The sequence below is a fragment of the Pyxicephalus adspersus genome, chromosome 11 (assembly GCF_032062135.1).
Source record: "Pyxicephalus adspersus chromosome 11, UCB_Pads_2.0, whole genome shotgun sequence".
Classification (NCBI taxonomy): Eukaryota; Metazoa; Chordata; class Amphibia; order Anura; family Pyxicephalidae; genus Pyxicephalus; species Pyxicephalus adspersus.
In genome coordinates, this window is record NC_092868.1 from 20,145,842 (window position 1) to 20,170,828 (window position 24,987).

At 39.4% G+C, this 24,987-nt stretch overlaps 1 protein-coding gene across 14 annotated transcripts in view; it reads left to right on the forward strand.

Moving 5' to 3' along the window:
* The window catches only part of PPFIA3 (PTPRF interacting protein alpha 3), a 511,511-nt gene that overhangs the window by 259,217 nt on the left and 227,307 nt on the right, over positions 1-24,987 (forward strand). For 12 of the 14 annotated variants that reach the window (XR_011922901.1, XR_011922900.1, XR_011922902.1 and 9 more), the window contains 2 exons: positions 9,318-9,538; positions 23,719-23,941. Coding sequence is in view for 11 of the 14 variants with exons in the window: in XM_072427377.1 (XP_072283478.1) it covers positions 9,318-9,538; positions 23,719-23,941 (444 nt within the window). In the remaining 3 variants the exon portion in view is untranslated. The remainder of the gene's footprint in view (positions 1-9,317; positions 9,539-23,718; positions 23,942-24,987) is intronic. The other 2 variants (XM_072427379.1, XM_072427386.1) reach the window with 1 other exon arrangement.

The window sequence follows — 24,987 nt, forward strand, 5'->3', positions numbered from 1 at the left end:
AACTAAGCCTAACTTGTTACACCACATTCATTATACTATTACACTACTACAAAGGAATAAACTCTTAAAACTTAGAACACTAGGAAGTTGGGTCACAATACAGGGCATAGGACACTTGTGGCTAAATACATAGAATAGAAAAATTGGATATACTAACGGGGCAGGCATTACAAAGTTGTAACAAATATTTGGGAGAAGGTAGAACACTGAAAAAATTAGAGGTTACTGATTACCCATGGCATAAACAACTGGAAGCACTAAATTTGCCGTGTTTTGCCACACCCCCTTTTTTACCACCCGGCTTTAGCTTCCTACCACCCGGCTGAAAAAAATTTCTGGGGAGAACACTGTAATGTACTGCAAACAGTCCTAAAACGTAACTTTAAATAAATAGCTACATATACAGAGTAAATAAATGTATGTGTACCATCGTCCTTGCTTAAGATATTGTAATTATTTTCTGCCAGTTTTGAGGTTCGGGCACACCTGTGAAACTCCTGTCAGGTGCTGGACTTCTTTTCAGAGTGTGCTGCAGTTAACAAATAATACTAATGTTCCATATGTGGTCTAGCCTAAGACTGGACAATGAGCAGAAGCTTACTGAGTAAATCATATTCTGTCTCTCTAATCTTACTATTGATGTGCAGGATTTTACAGAATGTTAGATACAGGTACTATTGTTAGTTGTTTATAATTTGTAGGGCATTTTCCAATCTAAGTGGGGTTTAGCTCAAAATGGACTGCTTCATCATTTATTGAGTAACAGTACAGCCAAATTATACTTTGTGAATATACTGCCCTCTACAGTAGGATTGAACACCCTGGTGGGCATTTGCAGTTAACTCCTGCTTACCCAGACAATAAATGTACTGCATGAGGTCGTTTGTACTGTGTAACATGTCAAACATGATTCTGTGAATTCACAGCAATGGCTTTTTGCAAGTTTTTGTAGTGTGCTGGTATTGTGTGTGTTTGGATTATTTTAGCTAAAGAGTGAGTTTTACTTTTTCTGAAACACATTTCCTATTTGAAATTTTCATCATTCTGAAATTTCTTGATACATTTTTTGGAGTAGGTGTGGCTCGTTCAAACTAGTGTTTGATTCATTTTTATAGTCATTGCCCTCTCTTCCTCGCTGCTTGAACACTTCTATCCTATGTTGGAATCCTATACTTCTAAAGCCACACATCTTAAGGTGTTCTACTAACTGCAGTGATTATTGGACCAAACCATACAACCTATATAACACCTACGATGGTCAGCAGATAATTTATCACTAACCCAATACTTGCTTGTGCTATCTGTAAACTAAATTTAGTCTGAAGACGAGTTGAATCACTTTTTGATGCCTGGAGGTCCTATTCCAAATTGCTTTATTTTGTGACAAATTTGGATCCACTCTGGTATACCTATAAGCATTATATGTAGGTTTATTTCTTCTTTTATGAAGGGTTTAATGCCCCTACTTCTGCTACTCCCAGGTCACAGGTAGAACCCCTGTTCTACACATTCCCTGTTTGTTTCTAATTTGGATTATCTGAATTCTCCTAAACTGGATTGTGTGCCTTCTACAGTGTTCACATCCCCTTGCTATGTAAGAAGATACAGTAGGTGACTCTCCTGTTGCATCAAAAGAAAATGTATTTTCTGTTGTATTAAGGCATTTAAGTCCTTGAACTTAAAGGATTTATTTTTCCTTCTACTGCTTTAGTATCCTGTAAATCTAAGTGATTTGCTATGTTTTTCCTCTTCATCATAATATTTTTTTATTGTTCAAGAAACTGACCTAACCTGATTGGTAATATAGAAAAATACTTTTTTGGTCGTTCATTCAGTGGGTACAGTTTGCTTAAATTTGCTATAGACAAGGTGTTCATAGGGAGTCAGCCAAACAGAAATTATTTATGGATGGGCATGTGTTATGTCATGTGATATAATTTGTGAAAATGTATGTAAATATTTATGGGTTACATTTGAAGTGTACAAAGGGAGATAACACAGAGACTTGCAAGGACAATTTAACCTCCCTAGCGATCCAATTCCATCCAAATTTCCTTGCAAAAAGCAGTACAATTTTTTGCATGGAAATTTATTTTTCATTGTAGGCTATAATTCTTAGGCATAACTTACCGATATTTAATAAATTTAACAAATGTATTAATAAACTTTAAATAACAAAACACAAAAAAAATATATATATATTTAAACATGTAATATAACTGTACAGTAACAAGTATAATATATATATTATAATTATATATATATTATATAAATATTTCTTTGTATTGGACTCATAACATCTTCTTTGCAATAAATCCAATACAAAATTATTTTAATTTCCCGCCGATCCTCCCGCCAGCACCGACACATGCATCAACATCACCGGGAAACCCCGGAGATCATGGTTGCATTCGCCGGCTGGAGATCGAGGAGGAAGGACGTGTCCCCAGGACCTCCGGGGACCAGCAGGACGTAGGGGGACAGTGACGAAACAAGATAATTTTTTTTTTTTTTTTAATTAAAATCTACCCCGAATGTGACTCGGGAATACTGCTTTTTGCAATATTTTTACATGCATGATACCAATCAACTGAAATTGTCCAAGATGGCTTATCTGATATGCAAACAAAACCAAAGGCTCATGATATATGAGGCCTGATTTATGAAAGCTCTCGAAGGCTGGAGAAAATACACTTTCAGAAGTTAAGCTGGGTGATCTAGAAAGCATGGAATGGATTTTTAAACATCATTTTCAATTTGCTAGCAATTGTTTTTAACCCTGGACCAGATCCATTCCAGATTTGCTGGATCACTCAGCTTACTGATGAAAGTGTATTCTCTCCAGCCTTGGAGAGCTTTCATAAATCAGGGCCCCAGTGTCTTTAAACAACATTAATAACATATTAATATAGATTAATAGTGGTTCCCAGTGGTGTTTGTCCCAGATTAATTGGTGCACTAATAGTTGTTGTGCAATCCCTTGGCCTTTTTTGGGAGCAAACTACTGCACTGCCTATAAATGTATCATTAGTAAATGCAGTCTACCAAGGTTCTGATAACCAAGCCACTATTGGCAGTCCCATAATTTTGTGATTAAACTTTCCCAATGTCAAATCCCCATAATAAATCTGTGCCTTGTTTTAAAGTTCCTCCTCTGGTACTAGAATGACAATATATGGCATAGTTCTGGAAGACAATGGACTACGAGTACATATCCAACAGTATGTCTTATTCATCAGCTGGACATAACGATGATGCATATACAATATTGTTTTTTCAAGAGTGTCTTGTATAGGATGTTGATAATCAGAATCCACCCCAGGCCATAAGAAGGAAATTACAGAGACTATCTAGGCCCTGTTGAAAGCAGGTGTGTTCAGACCAGCCGTCAGCCCTCTTAATGTGCCTGTCTTTCCAGTAAGGAAACCTTATGTATCTTACAGAATGACAATTGGCAGTGGCTGCTGCTGTTTCTGATATGGTTACACTTTTAGAAACTATTGCTCAGACAGCGGGCGATTGGCATGCAGTACTTGATTTAGCAAATGCTTTCTTTTTTTCTTATGATTTGTTTGCACTTATCGTATACCTGGATGCATCGCTTTCTATATTTCTTGTTTCTTTGTTTATTGTAATGCTAAAAAATATTCAATAAAAATTGACGTTAAAAACAAAAAGAACATATTGACTAGTGATGTAGAGGAAAGAATCCCGCCCTCTACTCCTCCTTTAGGAAAAAGACAACCCATATGGTGAGGCAGGAGCAGCTGTAGATGATTATGTTACAACACATGCATCCTCCAAGAGAGAAAAGGGGGAGGGGTGCCACAGCCCATTTATGACTGACTAGAGGATAAATCCCGTGCTCCACTGATTTGTGCAATAAAAGCAGGGGATAGACACCCAAATGTATCAGTAGCAATTTTTTGGCAAGGGTAGTCCCAGCCACAAAGGTTTACAGCACTTTTAGACACTGGAGCTTAAGTTTCTTTGTTTCACAGCAATCATAGACCCAAAGGGACATACACTACATGGGAGGCAGTAGAAGGTTTTGGAGGCCAGACTACATGGGCTGCTAAGGTTCACTGCAGACTACAGATAGGCAAATGCCCTGTCTTTAATGGTAATATGCTTGTATCTGAATTGCCAGACAACATACTAAGAATGAAGATCTTGGTCATCTCCACACTGTCATACTCTGCTTCCTTGGTCTTATCAACTGCCCCAGTTATATTTTGAATCACCGCATCTTTAGCATCCACGACAGCTTCTGAGGCATTAGTTACAATTTTGTCACTTGGCTGATACAAAATGGGCAGCCTCTCTTCAATCTTCTCCAGTCCAATGCCAGCAATGTTGTTTGCTACAGCAAGCTGAGGTTCCAGTTTTTGTATTATTGGCATGACACCATTACCAGCCACTGTGGTGATGGTCTTCACATCTTTCACTGCCCCACGCCAATCACATATAAATCGCTTTTCATTGTTGTGAGACTTCTGATGTTGAATAAGACCATAACGGTCATTGAAGACTGTATCACAATGGGGACAGTGAACTTTGGCTACATTCTCAGTAGGCTTTTGCAGTATGTTCTTTTTCCTGGTTCCACCCTGCGTAAACCGAACATGACAAACGTAGCATTCATATTGCTTTTCCCCAGGTCCAGTTCCAATGTGCCTCTGCATGTGACGATCAAGATTTGAGCGTCTGGGACAAGTATAGCTGCACAGCTTACATTGGAAAGTTTACTTTACACATTTCTTTTAAATTTTTGTTGATTTTGGAGGCTTCATGTTTCCAAGCACTTTCTCAGCCTTCACATCCACTGATGTAGTAACAGCTTCCTCAACATGCTCCTGGGCATCCTGTTCATCAGGCACAAAAGGGACAGGTCCTTCCCTGTTTACTTCACCTAATTTACTAAACTCTTCCCGCACCTTTTTGGAAACAGAGAGACTTTCATGGGTTTCTTTGTAATCTTCAATCTTTTCCTTCTGAATTTTTCTCAGAAGGATTCATTTGCAGCTTTTTCTAACTGTTCTGAAAGTAGAGCCACTCTCTACTCTATGACTTCAGTAGACTGTGTGAAGTGAGGTATGGCACTATCGGGCTTGCTACTGTACTGTACTTTCCCTTTTGTCCCTTCATTCATCTTCAGGTTCAACCTGTCCTTCTTCAGGCACCATTAGCTCAGCTTCTTCTTCCTACCCTGCAGGCTGTTCTTTTGTCTCAGCTGAAACAGGATCCCATCTTTTAGCTTGGACTTCAACCAGAGGAAACATTTCCACAGCCAACACAGGAACGCTTTTATCAGCTTCAACCCCAATCAGCACAGAAGTATCCTTGTCAGTCAAAACAGGAAGACTTTCTTTTTGACACTTTTGATGAAACTTGGGAGGTCCATCAGATGATCCTAGATAACTTCTAAAGCAGCTATGTGCCACAAAGGGAAATAAGTATAGACAAAAGTCTAATGGCCTACAAGGAGAGGCTCAGATGGGTGCAATACATAGCATCCAAAGGAGCACGTTCGCTTGTGAAATAATTTATGCTGTGCAAATCAGCAACAGGGTATATTTGGAACTCTCTAATATACACTGGGAAAAACAAAAAAATTAGCCCCAGATTCAGCAGCTATGGAGTGGCAACATCATCTGTCCTGTCATCTATTGAGCCATTGCTCAACCAAGGCTATAGTGTCACTACAGACAATTTTTACAGCTCCCCTGAACTATTTGAGTTTCTCATCCAGCCGTTAGGGCTAACCGGCACAAAATGCCATCCATGTTCACCAAACAGAAGCTCAAGACTGGGGAAATAGTTGCCTGGCAGAAAGGCAAAATGATGGCACTAAGATGGCATGACAAGAAGGATGTCTGCATTTTGAGCACCATGCATAACACCACCACTGTTATGACAAGAACAAGTTGTCTTGGATTATAATAGCACCATGGGAGGTGTTGACAGAGCCCACTAGGCGATGACTTTCTATCTGGCTGTTAGAAAGCAACAAAGGAAGTAATATAAAAAGATTTTCAGACAATGTGGAACAATGTTTGTGGAATGCCTACATTCTTTTCAAAAAACAGAATGACAGGCCTGTACCTCACCCTGATTTAATTTGGAAGGTTTGTGAGGCCATATGTTTGAAATACCAAACACCACAAATGGATACAGGTCGAGTTGGACGGCGTGCTGGCAGGTCGTCACTTTATGGAGCATGTACCACCAAGTGCAAGAAAGGAAGCACCAACAAGAATGTGCCTGGTGTATGCTCTAAGTGGGATGAAGCTGGGATAAAAATTAGAAAAGAAAACCCAGTTCTACTGCCTGGATTGTGACGTTGGACTCTGTGCTGTCCCCTGTTTTTAAATATACCACACCCAGGATGTTTATTAGTTTATTAGATAAATGGTCTGCTAATTTTGTGTTTTTTATTTAAAGTTTATTATTAAGTTTAATTTATTATTTTGACATGATTTTGTGTTTCAAACTTTATTATACTCAGACCCTTGTCTGGACATATTCTGCTGAGTTATGCCTAAGAATTACAGGCCTACAATGTAAAATAAATTTTCATGAAAAACAATGTACCGTTTTTAGACAGAAATGAACCGCCCAGGAGGTTAAATAGCCTGCGGTTTGACCTGGGATCCAGAATTGAAGAAGTGGAACAGGTTACTTTCTTTAGCTTTAATCTCAGGTAATACATAAGCATCTTCCACAGGGACTTTTTCTTTAGTTGGTGCAGGAGCAGTATCTTCAGCCACTTTGACAGAATTCTGTAAATCTTCACCTGATATATCAAAAGATGCATCTGAAACAAGATTGGCAATTTTCTCTTCAGCTGAAGGTTTTGCAGTTTCAATTTCTTCAGACATATGTTTTGATTCTTTGGACTCTTGTGATGGGGGTTCAGTTGAGAGATGCCTTTTGTAAGCCATGGCAGAGGTCAGGGCTGGCAGAAGGCAGAGACATTGTCAGAATCCAGGCAGAGGTCAGGGCAGGCGGCAGGCCAGAGACATTGTCAGTATTCAGGCAGAGGTCAGGGCAAACAGCAGGCAAAGACGTAGTCAGAACCCAGGCAGAGGTCAGGCGGCCGGCAGAGACGTGGTCAGAATCCAGGCATAGGTCAAGCAGGCTGCAGGCAGAGATGTGATCAAAGGTCAGGCAGAGGTCAGGCAGGCTGCAGGCAGAGACCTGTTCAAAGGTCAGGCAGAGGTCAGGGCAGGCGGCTAGCAGAAAAGGCGCCTGGCAGACAGGCAGGGCACTGTAACACTCACTCCAAAGATCAGAAATATACTGGTTACTTTGTATTGGATTTAATAGTTATTTTGTATTGAATCCAATACAAAAACATTTGAAATTCCTGCCACTTCCCCAACGCAATGGCCACAAGTACCAACATCACCTGGAACTGCCGGGTGACTGATTGGAGGCAGAGGACGCGGCTGGAGAATGTGAGCGGATGGGCAGCACGATGAAGGACGCCGGCGGACCAGGTAATGCTTAATTTATTATTCTTTTAGCTACCACAAGTGTGGCTCACTCGGGGTTACCGCTCGGGAGGTTAACTCAGAATGAAAGGAGTCCTGGTCATGCTGGAAGTATTCGAAGTACATGTCAGCGGGAATGGATTTTATGTACTCATCTGGATCCCAATCATTCTTGGGGTCCGTAGGGAGTTTCAGGGGACTATGGGAGTTGGGTGAGTCCTTCCCTGGGACTTCTGAGGATGGCAAAGAAACAGTAGGCCCTTCTATATAAATGTCCATTTCTGATGGGGAGGCTTGAGATATAGAGTGTCTGGTGCTTGGGCCTTCTCCATATGTTCCCAGTGTTTGTGAGCAGGAAAAACGTGCCAATCTTTCTTTTTCGGGAGGTTTGGTTGTTAGGTCTGCCTTTTCCCATAGCTGAGGGGAGTATGGCTTTATGGAGTGAGGAATTGGTGAAATGATAAGGACCCCTTTGTGTTTATCACCTGTTTGCTGCGCCCAGTGCTAGCGGGAGCCTCCTCTGGGGATTTTACCCGATCATTACTGCAGGAAATCAGTTAATAGGTGAATAGAACTGGTGTGTGACTGGATCCCTACTCCTAGGAAGCAAAGGAGACTGAGATTGCACTGCACAATTATTGCTGGAGATCCCACATATGTAATAACCAGGCCTTACTGTACATCTATAGATAGAGCGTATGACACCCTTTCTTGTTGATGCAGGGGATTATAAGATGTGAATGGCAGTTTTGGTTATGAGAACAATCCCTCAGGGGGAGTAATTTGATTGCTTGTCTCAAGAGATTACATAAAAAATAATGGCCCCTTTTAATGGAGTGTGTTAAAATGAATAGTTGCTATGGTTGCCAGTATTTGTATTGAAAAAGTTCAAACTCTAAACCTTATTTACCCAGACCTGAATCAATCCCTCTAGTTCAATTGGGTGCCTGTTTGTCCAGAGAGGTGAAAAAAATTGCACTGATACTCTCGATTTAAAGGAGAGTGGTAAGGATTGGTGCTGTACGTGTGAAGGCAGGGTTTTAAAAGATGGCCGTCTGTGGCTCTGTTTGGCAGGTAATCAACTCTACAGGGTCCCAGGCTGAGATAAGGACCTTACACTGCGAACCCATGTACCAAGCTGGCAATTGCTGTTGATCACGCTGATATGCACAGCTCCTATCAGTAAAGGCTGGCTGTGAGCTGCAGGTAGCAGTGGCGCAGAAAGGATATGCTATGTAGCATGGCGAGGATGGTCCCTGGTTCTGTGTGCAAGGCAGCCATGTGGCTGCTCGATTCTCCGTCTCTGGAGCTCCGTGGGGCACCTGAAAACAAGCTGCCAGCACTTGGAAAGCAGGTAATGGTCGGAGCAGCATGAAGACTGGACTGCTGTGCGAAGCTCCGCCCCCAGAAGTTTTTTTTATTTTTTACACATCTGTTACCTAGTTTTTGTTTGTCCTTCCCCTCATTTATAATGTTTCTTTTTTGCTGCAACAAAATGTTGAATATATGAAAATCATCAGATAGACATCAAATATGTAAAATGGCTCTAAAAAAGGCAACATTATCATTATTTGGCTAGCATTAGTTTAATTTAAAAATGCTTCTTTACAGCTGCATATATTATGGTTCATGTAATATATAGCTTGCCTTGTTGGACAGCAAATGGTTTCCTATTCCAGTGCCTTCTTTGATATGTTAGATTTGCTATTTATATCATGTGTACAAGTATAAGTTTCAACTCAGTTATCAAGACGTGGCAATCAAGCAGTTTCTCACCACAGAATTGCAAATAATATTTTTATTCTTACCCTTCCCACTCAGATTAAATCCCTGGATGAGCAGGACTGGGAGCGCGCTCACCAGGCCAATGTGCTTGCCACTGTGGCACAAGCATTTGAAGGTGACATGGATGGGTCTGACGAAGATGACCGAGAGACCATATTCAGCTCAGCGGATCTCCTGTCTCCCAGTGGCCAAACAGATGTGCAGACCCTCGCTATAATGTTGCAGGAGCAGTTGGAGGCAATCAACAAAGAAATCAAGTATGCAATGATCACTGTTCCTATATGTTCAATTCCCTGTCGCTGTTTCTGTTCTCCTTTTATGCAAAATAAATTGATAAATTATTGTTTTAATTTAAAAAACCCTACAAATTTTGCACAATTTTTTCATATATTTCCACCCATCCCCACATTTTTACAGCTGATAACCTGCGTAAAAAAAAAAGATTATGAATAATATACACATAAAAATATTACTCCTGATTGACTATGAGGTTCTAAGGTACCTCTTGGTGAATAAGTAACAAAAAACAATTCTATACAAAAAATCAATATGTAACATGATTGAATATAGAGCTGAAGCATGACAGAACTGTATTACAATACAAATATATTTTAACAGTACTATTAAAAGTGAACCTATGTGAAAAAGACAAAATACAAACAAAATAATACAAGCATTTCTATTACCGAATACTACTCTTGCATCAAGGTTTAAACATTATTGGCATCTAAACTTCTTTCTCAGCTCATCTAGGTATCCTACCTGCTAAAATGTAAACTCTTATTACACAGCCATTTTTTCTCTCTCAGAACTTCCTGAACTGTAATCACCTTCATGGGAAAAATGAATTCATGGGCAGCAAGACTACCACATATTTGTTATCCTTATTCACTCTCAGCACAAATGTTGTCTATGTTTGGATAACTCTACAGTTCATATAACGTTAATAAAATAACACCTGTATGCACTTTTTAAAATAAATGTATATGTGTGCAGGAAATAAAAAGATATTTGATCTATACATATTTTGATATAATTTGTTATAACAGAAATTATACAGCTGCTGTTTTTAATATTCCCTATAACAAATGTTAACTTTCATTTCCAGGACTTCACTTGTCTAAGTCAAGAAGGGCGTTCTTCAGGGGGAGGGGGTCAGCAGGGACTGCTGTACTGTGCCCTGTCAAAATAAGGGTCTGGTAGATGCCCAGCAAAATCTGTGCAACATTTTCTGTTCCTGGCCAACTGGCTGTCATTAAATAGAAGCTCAGTCCTGCTGTCAGTGAATCTTGGCAGCCTGTCAGCTCTGAGATGTATACATTTGTATCTTTTCCTAATGTTGTGTTTTTCTCCTTCAGAACCACTGAGAAAAACTGACAGGCTGCAGGGTCACTGAAAATGCATCCAAAAGTCCAGATATTTATGTTTTTCTTGCCCACAGCAGAGACCTGGTATACCAGGGTGTAGGTTTGTACAAGGGCAAGCTTGGACCTGTGATTGGCGCAAGCAAACCTGCACATCCCCTGGCAGCAACGTGCATTGCAGCACTGGTTCCTAAAGAACAAGCATTAGCGAATTTGACAGCAGGTGACCACACATAGGCATCCCCATCTCTTTTGGGTTGCCGTTTTTTGCCTCTTTTTTTTTTCCAAGCACTTGGACGAACAAAGAACCCAGGACGGCGCAGGACTGAATGGAAGCCAGGTGTGGAGAGGGCACTGCGGAAGTAAAGGTAAGTGTTGTTTTTTTATGTAAGTAAAAATTCTGCTTTGACAGATTAACTGAAACCCAGTACCAGGCCTAACAATTTCCACATAAAAAACATCCACTTCAGTGCTTTTCAGTGATTTCTGCCTCTGCTCTGTGGCTTGCAAAATGTATTATTTTTAATAATAAACAGTATTTATATAGCACCAACATATTATGCAGCGCTTTACATTCAATAGGGGTTGCAAATGACTGAAAAATACAGACAGTGACATAGGAGGAGGAGAGGACCCTGCCCCGGAGAGCTTACGATCTGAAAGCTGAGGAATCAGCATACAATAGGATGTGGTATATGGATTGGTGATTGAGTGGTGAGGGTTTTAAGAGACAGAGGAAGGCAATTTTAAAAAGATTAAAATATTTTATGGGCTCCTTTAAAGCAGGAGCAAGCAGAATGTGATGTAGATCATTTCAGAGAATAGGGGCAGGTCTAGAAAAGTCTTGGAGCCGTGTGTGTGATGAGGTTATGGGAGAGGAAGTCCTTAGTGGGTCAATAGTGGAGCCAAGAGAGCAGCTAGGGATGTATTTTTCTATCAGGTCAAAAAGATAACTGGGACAAAAACTGTGGAGGGATTTGAAGGCAAAGCACAGGCGCTTGAAGCGATGCAGCAGAAGAGGAGCGGTGGGAAGGATGGGTAAGACTAGCTGCAGCCATTCATATTAGATTAGAGAGTCAGATTAGTGGAAAAACAGAGAGGAAGATGTTACAGCAGTCAAGACGAGAGATGATAAGAGTGTGTACAAGGAGTTTGTACACAGTGGTCTCTGGGGAAAGGTAGGGGCGAATTTTGCGGTCAGACAGGTAGGAAGCAGGAGAGATCAGTGTAACTGATACCAATAGAGTTTATGATTTGGATTAGAAGGGGGTGGTCAACAGTGTCAAAAGCAGAAAAAAGATCTAAGAGAAGGAGGACCAAAAAGTTGCCTTGTGACTTAGCTCCGAGGAGGCCACTTTAGTAATGGCTGTTTCAGTGGAATAGGCAGCTTGAAAGCCAAAGTGGAGCGAGTCAATGAGAGTATTGCTGTTCAAATAGTCTTTTATAGACAATACGCTCAAGAAGTTTGAAGGCATATGGGAGAAGTGAGATAGGACTGTAGCTAGAAAGTAGGACAGAGTCCAGGGAGGGTTTCTTCAGGATAGGGAGAATAATGACATATTTGAAAGCGGAGGGGTAGATCCAGTAGAAAGGGAAAGGTTGAATAGTTCAGCTGGTGCAGAGGCCAGGGAGGAGGAATGGGCAAGGAGAAGATCAGAGGGAGCTAGGGTGGAGGAAACAGCACAGAGAATATCAGAGGGGATAGGGTCAAACGGACAGGTACTATATGGAGATAAGAGAAGAGACTTCATCCAGAGTACCGTTACTGAGGCTTTGGGAGGTTAGTGATGATTTACAGGTGGAAGGGGTGGGTATGGTTGGAGTGGCCTGGTGAGCAGAGACATCATGTCTGATTTTGACAGTTTTATCTCTGAAGTAGGATGGGTATATCTTAGGCAGAGAAGGTATTAGTTGGGGGATCAGGTGTGGGGTATAGGAGGGAGTCAATTATTGGGAGGCTGCGTGGGTTGGAAACTTGAGAGGATATGACAGCTGAGAAATAATTTTGCTTGGCGACAGTGAGTGCAGTTTTAAAGTGTTGTAGTCCAACTTTATCCAGGGCCAAAGACAGAGTGTGGTTGAACTGAGTCGCAGATTTATCTAGAGATATTATTTTAGAGAGAGTGAGAGCTAGGGACTTAAGGCAGTTTGAGAATGGGTTGTGATCAAGGTTACGGATATTTCTCTGCCATTGACCAGATCCAGGATGTGGCAAGGGGGGGGGGGGGGTCATTAAGAATTAGTTAGGTTGAAGGTGAGGAGGTTGTGGTCAGAAAGAAGTAAATTTTCTGTCTACCAGGGGGGTTATTTACTGGTGGGCCCATGGTTATGGAGGAGGCCTCAATTTGTGTTTTCTCGGACATTGTTCAAAAATGTTTGTTTATATGTATTTCTTGTTCTATTTTTCATTTGTTTTCTAATTACCTTCTCTGCCCTCCCCCCTTCCTCCCTTTGGGTCGGGTCCTTGGACTTAGATGGAATGTTTAGTGGGCTCCAAGGCATTTGAATAAGCTTAAATAACATTCTAATAATGCTAAAGGGTTGAACTCTTACATTAATGTATACTACTATTGCAGGAACTGAAAAGACAACAGGCACATGTAGCTGTAGTAGGGTGGCCATACTTGTCCGCACAAACACTCCTTTTGCTCTTACTAAATCAATAATAGACCCGCATGTTCGTTTTCTAATATTACAGGGCAGGATGGGAACAAAGGAAATAGTTTTATGTAACCTTTACGCACCTAACTGACCCTTTCTAACATTACCCTTTCCTACACCTATTTCCTGATAGCCTGTGACTTTTATTTGTCCTATACCCCATCACTAGACAGACATGTGGTAGACCCAAATTCCAACCCTTGGACCACATCACGTATGTCAGCGGGTTTATGCAAACTTTTGCACAAATATCAACTCTTTGATACTTGGCGCCTCACTCACGCCTCTGATACAGCAATACACTTTCTACTCACCAGTAAACAAATTCCATACGTGTATTGAATTGATTATTTCTTTGTTAATGCTTCAATGTTGAGAACCTCAATCAATACAGAAATCGGTCTGATAACTTGGTGTGATCACGCCCTTATAACGCTGACCACAGACTTTGAAACTGTTTGTTTCATTATATACATTATAATGAAAGGGGTCATTGTATATCAGAGTTTTCCAAACCTAAAAAGAATAAAGATACATCAGCGCTCATTCCTTTTAACTGATTTACACAAACTTTAACAGGCACTTTACGCGTACCCCACAGTTTTACTTCTTAAGCAGGTGACAGCCATTCACCATCAGCTTAGGAAAATAGACCTTGATAAGACAGAATGGTCCTTGATATATCTTAGAAAGAAATATTATAATAGGGGAGTGTGGCTGCATGGTTTTTGAGGCAGACGTGTGATCTCTGAGCTCCTGATCCGATATCGGTATTTGTGGCAGTGTTCCAGCTCACACGGATGGGGAAGCAAGGTCTGATTTCAAACACATATAGAATATTAGCTGGATCTGACACTGGCACTGCAATATCTCACTCTGATATGCATAAATTGGAAGCTACCTTAGGCAGGTCTATATAGGGACATGGCAAATAATCTGGGACCATGTCCCCAAAAGCTCTTGGTGTACCATATAATGTGAAAATATATACAAAATAATGATGTTTTGATATTACACACCTGAGCGATTACATGCCATATATCCATCATCTAATAACTTATGCTGGAGATGTGGGAGAGAGGTAGGAACGTTGTTGCACATTTTCTGGGATTGCCCACTCATCACGGCATTCTGGGGGACAGTACATAAACTCCTCTCCTGTATATGTTTGGTTCCGATTCATAAGGACCCACTAACACATCTTGGTATTCCTACTAAAGGTATGTTGAAAATACAAACTAAGGTAATAGCCCATATACTAACTACATGCCCTCCCAAGAAACTTGATCTCATTAGGCGCATACAGGATGTTAGGCTAATGGAATTATTAACAGCCAGGATACATTACCATTTAGAGAAACATGAGGCGATTTCAGCTGCATGGGACCAGTACCAGCCTACAGGTACCTGATAAATACCTGCACACTAAAGCTACATACACACGTCCAATGGTAATCGCCCGATAATCGGCTCAGGGCCAATATCGGGGGAGAATCTGGTGTGTGTACTGCGCCAGTCATCCATCATCTAAACGACCGTCCTAGCGGATCCATGGACGATGGATGACTAAGGATTCTAATGCAAGAAAAGGGGAGGAGCGCGCAGTAGGGTGCCACTCTGTCGCTTTCCCCCTTCCCTCTGCATAGAGCAGAACGGTGTTATGCGTCATGCAATAATAGTCATTGGAAAGGATTATGAAAAATCCTTTACAACGACTAATATTGCACGTGTGTATGCGGCTTAAGAAAAGACCTTGTAGTACAAAGTGAATAAGAAATCAACCCTCCAGTCCTCTCTTTCCTTTATACCCCTCCGCCTCAAGTTCCCAATGCATTTGAAGCATTATACAATTGTTTTTATGTCTGGGTTTTGTGTACTAGGGATTATAAAGATATAAGATGATATTTACACAGGGAAATTTATGGTCTTGTCACAATAAAATGTTGTTTAAATGTTGATTTGCTTAACCTCCTGGGCGTTACACTGATGTCTAGATTTCTGTACCAAAAGCAGTACACTGTTTTTCATGAATTTTTTTTTTTTAAATTGTAGACCTGTAACTTACAGAAATATGTCCGAACAGGGTTCTAGTAGATATCATGAATATAAAAAATGTTTGAAACACACAATCATGTAAAAAAAACAAAAAAATACTTTTAATAAAATTAAATAAAAGACACAAACATCAGCTTAAACAAGAATACATAAATAAATGAAAAATACTGAAAATGGGATAATTCGGTATACTGTATAGTAATATTTTTTTCTAACACCTGCCTAGTGTCCAACAGTCCAACGTCACATACCTATAGACAAAACCACATAAATATATTTTGTATTATTTTGTATTGGATTGGAAGCAGGACTTTGTATTGAATCCAATACAAAAATATTTGAATTTCCCGCTACGATACCCATCGATGGGCGCACGCACAGACATCATCAGGAATCGCCGAGGGACGCGTACGCGAACGCCGGGTGTTCTAATTCTTTCCAAACTTCCATGCAAAAAGTGTTAATTTTTTTGCATGGAAATTTGTTTTAGATTGTAGGCTATAATTCACCAAATTACTCAATAATTACTTATAATTCACCGAATTACCGCATAACTCACCAAAATATGTCCAAAATTTTATTAATTTAATAATAAATTTTTTTTTATAAAACATAAAAAAATCTTTAAAAAAAAAAAATAGTGTATAATGTAATGTTTTGTACAGTAGCTTATATAATATATATATAATACACTTATATATATTTATTATTTAAGGATTTCTTTGTATTGGACTCAATACAGCTTTTTTGTATTGAGTTCAATGCAAAGGATTTTGAATTTCCCGCCCCGCCTCACCGGGAAACCCCGGAGATCGTCACTGCACTCGCCGGATGAAGAAAGAAGACGTGTCCGGAGAAGGAGCTGCGGGGAGAAGGTGAGTATTTTTTTTTAGCGATCGATGCTGGAACAGAACGGATCATCGCAGTGGGGACCAGGTAAGTGAGGGGATTTAAATAGTGAGAAAAGTTCGGGTTTATCGATTTTTGCAAAATCGATAAACCCGAACCAAGGTCGGGTTTAACGGTCGGGTGGTTAAGAATACCACATCTAGATAAACAATCACTGCTATGGTATAGATATATGTGAACACTCTTGTATACAGAATCTTGACAGATTGTTTATTTTATTGTTTTTTGAACCAGACCTTTGTGAAAAAAAAAAAATTCTTTTACATATTCTTCATGTGTTATTTAAGTTTTCTCCCCCTCTTTTTAGTCTTTTTTGTTATTGTTGTGTACAAATTCTTAACATTTTTTCAATAAAAATTTACATTAAAAAAAAAAAAGGAAATATCATAACAAAGGAAGCAAATTGGATACTTTATTGGCACAACAAATCAGAGACCAAACATGCAAATCTACCCTAATGCTATAGCTAAAATATTTGGGCACTATTATTTGAATGTATACTCTACAGTAAGTTTGATTCCTCATTCCTATATCTGTGTTTTCCAAGGCGGATAAAGATTCCCAAAAACCTGCCAGTTATCACCCAATAGCTCTTCTTAACACTGATCTAAAAATCTTTACCCGCATTCTAACACCCGCCTGGGGTCTTATTTGCCCGCTAATATAGCCAAAGACCAGGTTGGATTTATCTGGGCTTGTCAGGCAGCGACAACACTAGACACAGTATTGGCGTCATTGATGCCCTTAATAAAATGGACACTAGTGCGGTAATTCCTAGTCTCAATGCTGAAAAGGCCTTTGATATTCATGATGAAGGTATTGCAATGGGTGGGAATACTGCATAGGGTGGGTGTCAGATGAGTATGGTACCCTTTTCAGGGTACAAAATAAATTAAACCAAAACGGAAGCCCTCCCAATAAATATGCCCGACACCTTAGTTCAGCATCTTAAAGGCCTATATACCTAAAACTGGAAAGCCCATTTTAATTAATATTAGGGAGTTCAGCTAACCCCGACTTACCATACACTAAACAAAAGTACTGTCCCTCTACTACGAAAGGTTTCCCTTTTTAGGAAGTGGAAATCATTACCAATCTCTTTCTTTGGTCACCTACGTAGCGCAGGAGGCTTGGGGGTACCAGACTTTATCAAGTACTACTATGCCTCCCATCTTAGACTCCTGGTCGACACTGCAGTCTTTGAATCGTTGGACAGAAGTAGAAAATTTTTGGATGGCACATAGCCATCCGAAGATCTATGCCCTGGAGCAGTGGTCACCAACCTTTTTGGTTCCGCGGACCACTAAATTCACTGGCTCCCGACCGTGCATGTGCGGGGAGCGGGGTGTCACTCAAAGGGGAGAAACCTCCCCCATAGTGATGTCTGATAGTGAGATCTGAGCCTGCAATGGGAGAGTGGGCGGGTTGTGTGCAGGGACACAGCCTGCCCACTTCCCTGAGACTCGGGGGTGCACCAACAAGTCCTGCGGACCCCCAAAATGTTTTTGCAGACCACGAGTGGTCCGCGGACCACTTGTTGGTGACCGCTGCTCTGGAGTACCTCTTACCAGGCTCATGAACATTGCTTAATGTCACCAATGCAGTTCACAAAACAGATTTGGTTACACTGTAAAAGTAGATTTAGACTGACATCAGAGGTTGCATTGCTTACATCTTTCCTTTACACCCCTGAAATTCCAGACATACAACATGCCACATGGCTCACCCATGGCATAATGGTTTACTCTTCCATTAAGGCCAGATAGTACACCCCTGCATGAGAAGACTCTTGTCTTACCAGGAGATTCTCCAGAAGTATGAGGTATCTGGTATCTTATTTTACAGTTACCTACAAATTTGGCACTATGCACAGATTTTAACAAAGAATCTGGCTTTCCTCTCCCCTTTGAGAAATGGTGTATTGGTGGGCCATCTCAGGGAGGTCCAATCTTGGGAATATACCAGGTCATCCACATGGAGTCAAAGAGACCAATACATACCTACATGTAAAAGTGGGAACAAGTCCTAGTACCTCCGGAGGATATTTGGTAAATATTATGGCAACAAGCCCATAAAAGTTCTTTATGTACTATATATAAAGAAAACACATACAAAATACTATTGCACTGATATTTTACTCTGGAGTTGTTTCATATGATTTTCCTGTTGGAGGTGTGGCTCCAAAGTCGGTTCCCTACATCACATTTTTTATTTTTGTCCACATATAACCCCATACTGGTGCTTGGTAAATGATTTACAGGAGGAGCTCTTTGAAAGCCCATCCACCTGAAAATATTGATCCACTTATTAGGACTACAGTTCCGTGAATTATCTAAACCCAATAAACATTTAATGGCCAAAATATTTAAATCAGCTAGATGCCTTAACTTCAAGTACTGGAAATCTGATTTCCCCCCCCCCCCCCACACACACACACAAATGGCACTCCTTAATCGTATTAGGAAAATACAGCTCATGGAACAGCTCACGGCCAGGCTGTATGACAAGTTTGAAATATGGACTCAATGGGAGGCCTACATCTGGACTCACTCAGGAATGTTAGACATGTTAGACATGACATACTAAGGTATGCCTGCCTCTGTGTAATGGTAATAATATAGGAGGTTACTGCCCAATTTAATTACAGGCCCTGTCCACTTCCTCATTTTTCTTCCCCTACTCTCCCTAATCTCTCTTCTTCACACTTTTTGTTTTTCTATCTGTTTCGCTATTGTTATTATTTAAATTAATGATCCATACAGCAAGTGGTAGGGGTGGAAAATATGGACGAAATGGACTTCAAACAAGCACTCAACAGGAACAAAGGGATAGTAAACAGATAATTTATTTGGCAGATTCAAATTTGTGCAATAATGTCATCTCAAATGCACATCTTACCATACACAATCAGATGCAAATTTTAGTGGAACACAAATGGATAGACAGGGTGGATATGGCAGCCAGAATACACAATGTACCATACACAATCAGATGCAATTTGTAGTGAAACACCAATGGATTCTCAAAGTACTTATTATAAATTACACAGGTCAACAAAAAATTAGTTTTGATAAGCATCAGAAACAACAGCAAGCATTTCTATATCAGTTTTTCAAGCAGATTTCAGATCTGCTTTCAGTTTTTCTCTAACACATACAGTTACTGAGTTACGAGTACTATTATAGTTATCATTGTACACGCATGCATTTTGTACTAAAATGTAAGCATGTTTGAAATGAATGTTAATACATCTTCAGTGTGAAGTAAAATAAGACACACTGTGGTATAGATCTACTGAACAGTGTCAGTCAGGTACCATTGTTTCTTCAGAAATCTTTAGATTATGATTTTCTTGTGTACTCTTTGTCTGGATTGTCGCTGTACAGCATCCAACAGTGGTCAGCCATCATACTTTCCAATAACTGAATGTCCTGGTGAAAACGTTCCCCTTGCTCGTCACTCACCATACCAAGATTTCCGGGAGGAATTCTAGATGTGAGTGCAAAAAATGGTATGAATCAAGCATATTCTGAACTCCTTCCTTGTATACAGGAGACTTATGATTGCCCAGGAAATTTTCACACAGCCACTTGAATGCATCCCAAGCTTCTAGCTAAGCTGCTAAGAGAGATTGTTTGAAAACATCATCCTGCAAAACAGACTTGATCTGTGCCCCTATAAATAACCCCTACTTCATTTTTGCACTGCTTATGTTTGGAAACTTCTCAACAAGGTACTGAAAACCCATGGAGTTTGATTTACTCATGGCCTTTACGAGGTACTTCATCAAGCCTATCTTGATATGGAGAGGTGGCAGAAAAATTTTATGCTGATCAACCAGAGGCAGAAACTTGACACTGCTTGTTCTAGGCTTTTAGCTAACTCTTGGTAGCCAATTACGCTTGACATAATGGTCTCCCATAGATCAGATGTCCTACAGGCATAGGAAACAGCAATCATTTGTGAATCCTGCTTGCATTCCCATTAGCAAGCCAATGACCTTTAGATCCCCACAGATGTTCCACTGGTGTATTTTATATTGGATTGCTTCAAGTAGTAACTTGTAACTAGTAAATGTTGTCATAGGACCCCTTTAGGTTAACGGAATGGGCAATCGGTAAACTTGGTTTGGAATTACCATTAAGACTGCTTTCAAGCTTCTTTTAGTGGAATCAATGAGGATACGTCATTCAGATGGAACATGCTCTTGTGACAAACTGTTAAAGAGTGCATTTATATCATGACTGTAGTGAGCCATCAACAAAGAACGTGGTCAAGTTACGATTTTATTTTCTGTAGTGAGTTACAGTTACACCCTTTACAAGCAAGTGCTTCTGTTTAAGCCTTAAAGCAAGAGGTTCTGCTTTGTCTTTGGAGAGATTTAGATCAAGAACGGGATCATTCAGCTCTGATTGTGTAAAGGTCTCTGGTTCTGAATCTTCATGGGCCAAGTAGTCAGGATCAGATGATTCGGGGCTGTAACTGGCTGCAACTCCAGAGCATTCCTCATCACCTTCTACAAAACCAAGTCCATCATGTGGCCGTACTGGAAGTGGCAATGAATCATCATGGGGAACAGGCCTAATTGCAGAATCGAGGCTGGGATATACAATTTTGTGCTTAGTTTTACCTGAGAGTCCACCTATGTTAATGCGGCAAAAATAGCAGTTGATTAGATGGTCTCGCGGTTCTCTCCACACCTCCGGGATTACAAATGGCATTGCTGCTGTATGCCAATAGAACAACTAGTACAGATGGCATGTGAAGCCCAAGATCCTGGGCCTGGTCACCAAGTGGACAGCCAAAATATAATTTGTGTATCTTGTGTATAGGTTATGTGGTTATTTGGCGAGGTTGTGCTTTCGTCGTGAATGAACCACAGACGTAAAAGAAACTGTCTGGATCGATAAGGCAATTTCTAGGCATAATGACAAATGAAATCAATCACAGTTAGTGCAGTCTCTAACCTTAAAAAAAACTGTTGTAAATGTTGTTATATGTTAAGGCTATTTATAACAAATTTCACACAATATATAATTAGCTGCATCACAAAACCTAGACGTGCTAGAGAAAAACTGAACACAGATTTGAAATCTGCATCAAGCACCTCTACAAGTGCCTTCTCCCTGTGGCTTTAAGTTTACAGCTACAAGGATGTTTATTGGGGTTCAGCACAAGGAACCATCCTAGTGCTATCTACCTGCCATGGCGTGTTTGTGGTAAAATACACCACAAGGTGACCCCACCAGGATTTTTGAATTTGAAGAAAAATACATACCTGCCTTTTGCCACTGCTGTAAGGGACCAATCTAATTTTCATAAGGACTGTTGCTGTGCCATTTTTTTGTCAAGAGGACCCCTCCAAAGTCCTTAACTCTGAAAGCTGTATATTTTTCCTATTTAGAAGAATTCAAGGACCTAAAGATAAGGAGGGAATGAAGAGAAAGTGGCCCTTTAAGGCAGTATTATTATAAAATTGATTAAAATCTTTTATTTATATTCAATAAAATACAATAAATGCCTTAACATACATACATAAAAGGTTTTAGTACTCTGACATTATGAATCTAGATACATTACATCGTGTTGGTTATAATGTACACCAAACCCCAGCTTTGTGCTGGTTGACTGCTGACAGGACACTCTTCCTTTATCCATAAAAAGCAATATCCAACCTCATTTTCCCTGTGCACTTGAAAACCTCATCTCTCTCTAACAACATAGAAGTTATCCTGGGTGTTTAACATAATACCCATATTCATCATCCCATTTTGGAGAGTGAATATCTGTTTAGTATTTTACATCTCTCTACAGATAACTTCCTCACCATCCTCACCAAGCAGTCAATCCACCAAGTCTATCCCACCAGTGTTTTTAACAGGACTACCTTCATGGAAAATCAAGCTTGAACAAGTGTATTCAGACCACAAGCCCCCCCCCCCCCTTTTTTTTTTGTACGATTCTGGAATTCCGGTACAAGCTCAATTACTGATCGTCTATCCTTTTAACTTACATCGCTACCTGGTCAATATACCAAGGTCTCAACTCTCCTGAGGAAGCCCACAAGGGCGAAATGCGTCTGGAGAGACCATTAACAGGAAAATCACCTATATTGACCCTCACTTCACTGGGGTTTGGTGTACAACCAATCCGATGTAATATATCTAGATTCATAATGTCAGAGTACTAAAACCTTATATGTATGTATGTTAAGACATTTATTTTATTGAAAATAAATAAAGGAATTTAATCATATTTATAATAATACTGCCGTAAAGAGCCACTATTCTCTTCATCCTCTCCTTATCTTTAGACGTTTAGGCTCTGCAACACTACCTAAGTAGTCATGAATCCTATCCCTTAGCAACTGATCACATGCCAAACTTTCAAATTCAAGGACCTGTTGTCTCTAGGCTTAAGTATTTTTTTTCAAGTGGAAGACTACTTAAAAGGTCAAATCAAATGTTTATGCTCAGAGGACTGTATATTGAAAAGATTAGCCTCTCACTCAGGTTGCCCTCAAAGCCCCCCCTTCTTTCAGTTTATTCCAGACAATTTTAAGCACAAATGTTCTGCACACATGTAAGGGGGAAGGTTGCAATGTCTTTGCCTTTTTGGTGCATTCGGCTTCTTTTCAAGCACTCCAGACACCAGAATGTAAACCAGAATTTTATCCCATTGACTTTAGCAGTATTTAAATTCAGTACCCTGATCAACCCTTATCAACCAGAACATTAGCTCAAATTTGAATTGCAAATTTGACCAACAATATTCTCTGTTTTTCTTTTTTGTGGTGGACATATTGGTAAAGGAATTACTTTGTAATTGTGTCCTCATTTCAGAAAATTTAGCAAGGTGAACATTTAATACCTATGAATAAACATACTGTAAGTACTTTACAAAAATTAACATCCCATATAGTGGACCTGTAACAGCTCTACTTTCTCTAAAAGTGAATGGAGCAAGAAGGCTTTTTACACTGTTAGAATAATGTTTTTAATGTTTTATTTACTTTGTTAAAAAAAAGTCTGCTTTAAAACATGTTTTAGGAACATCTATCTAATTTGTTAAAACATCTATTTGACTTAGTAGATATTTTATAATTATTGGCAGCTCAGTGCCTGGCAATACTTCCTTTTTTGGTTTCTAAAATGCTTGTTTACCCCATTTGTTACCTTTGTTTTGTATTCTCTATATAACCAGCATTTGCTGCTAGTTTTTTTTATTTTAGAGGATTTTCAAGACATCTATATTTTGGCATTGATGGTCTAAAATTATTTATGGGGTCATGCAAGTAGAAATATCGTATCCAATGTTAAAATGTGTATAACATTCTTTTTAACTTTTTTTTTATAAAAAAAATATTTTCTTTTTTTTTTCTACTGTGTTAGTGCTAAACACACAATAAACAATAAGGGTAACTCTGTGCTTACATTGCTTCTTAACAGGCTTATACAAGAAGAGAAGGAGACCACCGAGTTGCGGGCTGAGGAAATAGAGAGCAGGGTTACCAGCAGCACTCTTGATGGATCTCTGGGACGTTACCGTTCAGCTAGTTCCATTCCAACTTCTGTCACCACTTCAACTCTGGCCAGCCCCTCCCCACCCAGTAGTGGACACTCCACCCCACGGATAACTCCCCATAGCCCAGCTCGGGAGGGTGAAAAAAATGTAAGCATTATTTTTCTTTAATTTGGAGTTTTATAAAGTCTTTTAGGTTTAAAATGAGAATCTTCCTATTGTTTACACAGTAGTCAATTGTTTGGTACTGCTACCTTGCTGCACTGGGTTCCCAAAGTCCCAAGTTAGTACATTTTGATATTTCACTAGTGTTCATCAGAAAAGATAAAGATGTATTGTCTATAGTGGAAAATTTGAAGTGCAAACAATATGTTTTCATCTTTCATTCCCAGAATGTATTATTCTGTATCTATGATTTTTGCTGCCAGAAATACCACTTTATTAAGGCAGCAAAAATATTATATATATATATAATATATATATAATATTTTTATAATTTTAATAATTTTTATAATATATATATATAATATATATATATATATATATATAAATATAAAACAGTGAAAACATTATGCTGGTAAACTGATTATTTCAGAATTTAAAGAGCAATTTAAATCGTTTGTGCTTGTAAGTAAAAAATTCTATTTTTCTCCTTTTTAAAAATATTTTTTTTTTCAGGTGGTTGCAGTAAATGCATATAGGCATTTTTTTACTGGAATGTGTAAAAAGCAATAGCTCATTATTCACATAACTAAAAAATTGTATGTTCCAAGAGAGAAATGGTTGAGGTACTTTTTTACTTAGTGATACAGTCTAGCCAACCCCCCTGGTATATTATTAGAGTAAAATTAAAAGGGGTTTTCTTGGCAATTTAGCTTTTTAATAGCTTAGTGTTTTGGTATGTACAACTACATATCGTAAAAAACAATATTAGACTTGTTCAAGGGCAGGATAGAAATCACGAAAGACAGCTTCCTTTGTATGGTCTGTGAGACGTTATACTAAATGTAATCAATCCTAAAGTTTCCTCAAGGGATAGAGAGTACCACATACCACAAATAAGAACATTTAATAGAGATAAGAAAGATAAGATGCATAATTAGAACAAAAAGGTATGCCATTTGGCATAGAACCACCAATAAATTTTTTTTTTATATATAGTAAGCAAGAAAAAGAGAAAAAGAGGATTTTTAACA